Genomic DNA, 6,000 nt, shown 5'->3' on the forward strand with positions numbered 1-6,000 from the left:
TGATAGCCAATGAAAACTTCTGATCAGGTAGCCTTCCCCGCCCGCTATCATGACGTGATCGTGATGCCGCCCAATTAAAAACGCTTCTGTTGTCACGTGATGTTTTGTTTAAATTTCTCCCGCCACAGCACCATTCAGTCGCATAATTCGCATTGGAAGGTGCTTTTTTCTTGCTGCATTTTCTGCCCTTCTTACTGCATTTTACCCTGCTCATGATGCCTAGGAAGCCTTCTGAGAACCCCAAGAAGCTTCGGCACCTCCCTCAGGCCACCAAGCTAGAAAGCATCGAGAGGAAGAAGAAAGGGGAGAGGAAAGTTGACATTGCCAAGGCCTACGACATGAATGAAGCCAACGTGAGGACCATAATAAAAAACCAAGACAAGATCCTGGAAGCAGTGAAGGCTTACAGAGTGCTAGGACAGGCAGAAGCTGGACCTTCCATGGCTGTGGACGAAGATAGTGATTCTGATTGTGATTTTGAAGGATTTATGAGGGAGGTTGAGGAGGAGCAGAACCCATTACCCGCTAGTGACGCCAGCAGCCATCCTCAGGGGACCCAGTAGGACTACCTACAGCATTGGATACCACCTTCCATTCCCAGTAAGCCCACCAACACTATCCTAAAAGGTTAGTTATCATTCATAGCACAGTACCATTTATTATAATTACAGTAGTACCAATATATGTATAGGTATATGGTAGGTATTTAGGGTGACTTTTCCTAGGGTTGCTGACATAATTCATTTTTCCCCATAAGCTCTATTGTTTGTCCAACATGTTTTTGGTCCAACACGGGACCCATGCATGACAATATTACCGTGTTGGACGCGAGGGTACTGTATATATATGTGTGTATATATATATATATATATATATGTATTATATATATATGTATATATATATATATATATATATATATATATATATATATATATATATATATATATGTATATATATATATATATATATATAAAATGAAGCTTAATTCCAAACCTTGACATCTGCATTTCAAATTCTGGCATCCTTCATTCCTAGTCTTGGAACTCTTTGGTCCAAACTTTGGCTTACTTCAGTCCAAGCCTTATTTTTCCATCCTGACCTTGGCATATGTTGGTCTGAAAGCATGGCATTCTTCATTTTCAACCATGGCATCCTTCAGTCACTTTCAGTCATGGAATCCTTTATTCAGTCCTGTCCTTGGTATTTTTCCATCATAATCTCAGTATCTTACATTCTTAACTTCAACTTTTTTCGTACCCTTCAGTCCTGCCCTTGGTATCCTAGTCCTAACCTTTGTTGGTGTTGTTGGTGGATTACTGGACCACAAGAATGGGCATCCCACCACATGCCTGGAGTCTGAATAATAAAGTAGATTATATGGTTAAGATTTTGGGGAGACATGGTTCAGCAAAACGAGAAATGTAACAGTAAATGCTTTAATACCCATTTTGAGGCCTCAGATACCCAAAGTAGGTTCAGAAGTTTAATGCTAAATTAATGGTATCACATAGCATGTGGTTTTTTATTCACCACATGTCTCGAGTCTGATTAATAAAGTAGATTATATAGTTAACCTCTGCCAGGCTGATTCTCTGTATGAAAGTTTACCTCCCCTGAGTCATTATTTTATAACCAGTGTAAATTGTGCCTCGTAGGCTTTCAGCTTGGCCCGTCCAGACCATTGTTCTTCATATTACGTCTGCTCCTTGGCAGAGGTTAAGATATTGAGGTGATGTAGTTCAGATAAAAGAAAAATGTATCACCAACCCATTAATAATCCTTTTGAGGGCTGAGGCTCAAAGGTGGTTCAGAAGTTTTAAAATATACCTGTAGTAAATTCAGGGTACCATACCAGTACTTTTTAAAGTCTTTTTATATTCATGAGCTATCTGATTGGTAGTATGAAGGGCATAAGTGTGGATGGTTATGTGGGGTGGTCAGGATTCTGGAGGCCTGAATGGTGAGTGAGTGACAAATGTCATTGGCATTCTGTTGATTAGTTCTTCCTATATCATTTTTTTTTTTTTTTTTTTTCTTTATTCTTGCTTTCTGGATCCTGCCTTGTGCCACCTTTAAGTTGAAAAAGAGGCAAGATGATGATGATGATGATGATGATTATTATTATTATTATTTCCATATGTGTAGACTTTGGTATAGTATGAAAGCACAGTGTCATGAGTAAAAACAGTGAAAATGGTATTATTGAGAAATGTGTATGGAGAGTATAGAATGAATGGGATAAATACCAGTAATGTGAACTGTAAAGTATGTGCAGAAAAGAAGTCTGTTGATAACAGGGTAGAAGAATGTGTGCTTAGATGATGTGATCATACAAAGTGGATATAGAAAGGATAGTGAAAAGGGTGTACAGTATGGGAGAGTTTAGAGGTGGGGGAAGGCATAGTAGGTCAAGAAGAATGTGGATGGATTTGGTAAATGAGTTTGCAAGAAGCATGGTGGTAAAGTTAGAGAATTAACTGGGGATCAAATTGTTTGCAAAAAAACTATAAAACGCCCTGGGATTGAAGGGGTTAAAGTATCACATTTTGCCTGCCCACATCCTACACACTGATGCTTCCTACCATGCAGGCACTTTATATATACAGTATATATACTGTATATACATATATATATATACACCAGACAGTTGTATTTGGATGAAAGGATTTGTAGCAGTAAAAATGTTTGAACACACACTGTGTTCAGGGTAACACCCACTGTGTTCAGGGTAACACCAAAGGAAAAGTCAGAGGGCTAGCTCCTTCACTCCAGTAACGTATAATGTGGTTTATTCCCGTGTGCTGACTCCTTTATTCAACTTTAGGGAAGTTTATTGAACTTAGAGATTAGATTTAGCCTGAATAGACTTTTTTCATTATTAGGGAGGTCAATTAACTTTAGTAAGAGTGCATAATAGTAACAACATTAATTATTAACCCTATCAGGTTTCTGGACCAGGCAGATTATGTCTGTGCTAGAGTCAGCCACTCATGCTGACCCACATCTTCGTGGCCCGATATTTTACTTTGATCGCTCTGTGTAAATACACTTTTCATGATAGAATGTTGGTTTTGGTGTCATTTTAAAGCTGAATAGTTGTACTTTATCGCAGTATGTTCAAAAAAGGAGAACAAAGAAAATAAAATGTCAAAATGACGAGTTGAAATTAGGTGAAAACCAAAAATTTTATACCTTGCGGTAGAAAAATATTGGGCAAAAAATAAAGAGTAAAGATATGTAAATTTGGTGTAAACCATGCAGAAATACAGTAAATTACCTTTACAGTGATATATAGATTATGGTAATTTTTGCATTTCATTTTGCAGTACAACGAAAGGAAAGAGATGCACTATTTTATTTTAGTTTCGGCCGCATATTTGCTTCGCGGTTTTTCTTTGATCGGTTAGTGTAAATACACTTTTTATGATAGGATGCTGGTTGTGGTGTTATTTTGAAGTTGAATAGTTGTATTTTATCGCAGTATGTTCATAAAAGGAAAACAAAAAAAATAAAAAGTCAAAGTGACAAGTCGAAGTTAGGCAAAAACCAAAAATTTTATACCTTGCCGTAGAAAAATATTCGCCAAGAATAAAGTTATAAAGAAACAAAGCCATGAGTCAGACCAGTCGTGCAGTACTGCCACACGCAGAGCAACCATTCCGTGACATCATGCTCGAGCCTCTCTGTTATGATGCATAAATGCGATTTATTGTGAATATTTTGCAAAAGTTTCTTAAAATGATTAAAAGTTTCATCAGAATCTCTGAGGTTGGATTTGAAATGATGATCGAAATAGTCATCGGAATCTTAAAGAGTTAAAAGTAGCCATTAGTGGTAGGTGGGGGCACTCACCATCCACTTACTCGATGTAGTGCTGCTCTCGGGTGACATCCCCTTCCTCTCTTCCTTCCCTCTTTCTTTCCGTCCTCTTCTGTCATTCTTTCCCTCATTTTCTTTTCTTCCTTCTGTCTAGAGGGGGACTCTACACTGAGTGGCAAGCCAACTGGTTTCCTGTACACCAGGAAATCATTTTCAGTGCTGGGTGATAACCATACAACCAGATTATGGCACTTCGTGGTGAAATGGGTAATTAAGGCACTCCAGTCGGATTGAGCCTGTGCAGGTTTATATCCAAGGGATGGTTGGGGTTTATTGCTCACGTAATGCCACACAGGGATGAGTGAGGCTGGTCACTCTCATCTTAAATGTCAGGACCAACTTGCCTTACCCCGGGTTCCTACACTTCTCATGGGGGCAACACAGGATTAGATGATGAATGAATGAATGAGGTCATTGGCATGAAGGGGTTAAGAGAGGACTTCTTGCATTGAAAATGAATATTTTATGTAGTTCTTTATTCCTGTTTTCAGACTGAAAGATGAGGAAGCATTACAGGAAGATGAGAAAAGAGAGACTGAGGTGGAAAGAGAAGAAGAACCACAAGAAGTCAAGGAGGAAGTGCCTGAGAGGAGTGAAGTTCGGGGCCGCACAGGGCGGGCTAGAAGGTCACGTGGCCGAGGCATCGCCAGGTGCAAGAACTAAGTGACTGGTGAAGCATTCCTGCCATCTCTATGGCATCACACGAAATCTTTGGAATAGCATTGATATATGCGCCCAAATCATTGTGTTTCAAGTTATGGTAATTCTTAAGTTCTCTTATAAGATGTCTTTTTACAGTCTTTTTTTTCTTTTAAGTTCACTGGAAATTGTAGAATAATTGCTTCCAGAAATACTTCTTTACCATTTCGCTGCATTATATTTAACCAGCTAAATGGACATTTTGATATTTTGGAACACATCCATGTGTTGTATATTGTAGAAGACTGCTTGTATTACAGTTTTGTGGAAAAGGAGAGTAGAAAGGAAGCTACTGCCATCTGCCTCCCCCCCCCCCCCCAAGAGAATGAAGGCTGTTTGCAACATACATGCAATGCCAGTAGAGAATGAAATTTTCAGCTCCCTTTATGCTACCCCTTGTAGTTGCTTTGTGCAGTATACAGTGAACTTTTTTTTTTGTTTTTTTTTTTTTTTTTTTTGCAGGTGACTTTACACTCCCTCTTCTGTGTTTCATTCCTTCATTCTTTCCTCTTCCTTCTGCCCGCGGGTGACTACACTGAGTGACAAGCCAAATGGTTTCCTGTACACCAGGAAACCATTTACTATGCTGGGTGGTAACCATATAACCAGATTTTGGCACCTGGTGGTTTAGTGGGTAATTATTGTGCTCCAGTCGGATTGAGCTGGTGAAGGTTTATATCCAAGGGGTGGTTGGGCTTTATTGCTCACATAATGCCACTCAGGGATGAGTGAGGTTGGTCACTATCATCTTAAATGTCAGGACCAACTGCCTAGCCCCGGGCTCCTACGCTCCTCATGGGGCAATGTAGGATTGGATGATGATGATGACAACATCCGGATTGACTCTATTGGATACGTTAATGTGAAGCTACAGTATGTTGTGAATGTTTTTGGCATATCAGGTGGTGGCAGGATTCCAGGGGCTTGAATGGTTAGTGAATGGAATTGTGGCCCATTGGATTGGGCAGATTTAGGCTGTCTGGACATTGCTGCTCCTCACCCTGCCCTAGGGTGGGAAAGGAGGTCTGGATGATGATGATGGTGATTTATCAGTATTTTCTTAGTAATCAAGACTACAGTTTTAATTGAGGCCTGAAAAAGGATATTTGACCTTTTCATCCATAGTGTGTGTCTGTTTAGGATGAAGTGGGAAATGTCCTTGCATCAACCCAGATCAGCTAGAATGGATGTCCTCAAGCTGATGAGTTAATTGCAGCAATTTTTAACCTGAAGGTTGAAGGACTATATCTTAACTAGAAAGTCATGTGGCATTATTGAGATTAAAATTTAAAAGAATATTGGACTGAGAAGTTAACATATTTCAGTGTGACCTATAAAAGAAACTTGGAAGAGGGAAAAATGATGCTGGTGGATCCATCAGTGCTGTTGTAAGGGCCATATGTTTAGCTTAGCTTGTGGTAC

At 39.4% G+C, this 6,000-nt stretch overlaps 1 protein-coding gene across 1 annotated transcript in view; it reads left to right on the plus strand.

Moving 5' to 3' along the window:
- LOC145407011 (uncharacterized) overlaps positions 1-4,882 on the plus strand; it is a 186,090-nt gene extending 181,208 nt beyond the window's left edge. The window contains exon 17 of the mRNA XM_080278025.1: positions 4,371-4,882. Coding sequence (XP_080134151.1) covers positions 4,371-4,542 — 172 coding nt within the window. The 3' untranslated portion in view covers positions 4,543-4,882. The remainder of the gene's footprint in view (positions 1-4,370) is intronic.
- Positions 4,883-6,000: the final 1,118 nt, after the last annotated feature.

Source organism: Coenobita brevimanus, chromosome 72 (assembly GCF_032717465.1).
Source record: "Coenobita brevimanus isolate Jiangsu-jjx chromosome 72, ASM3271746v2, whole genome shotgun sequence".
In the NCBI taxonomy this organism is placed as follows: Eukaryota; Metazoa; Arthropoda; class Malacostraca; order Decapoda; family Coenobitidae; genus Coenobita; species Coenobita brevimanus.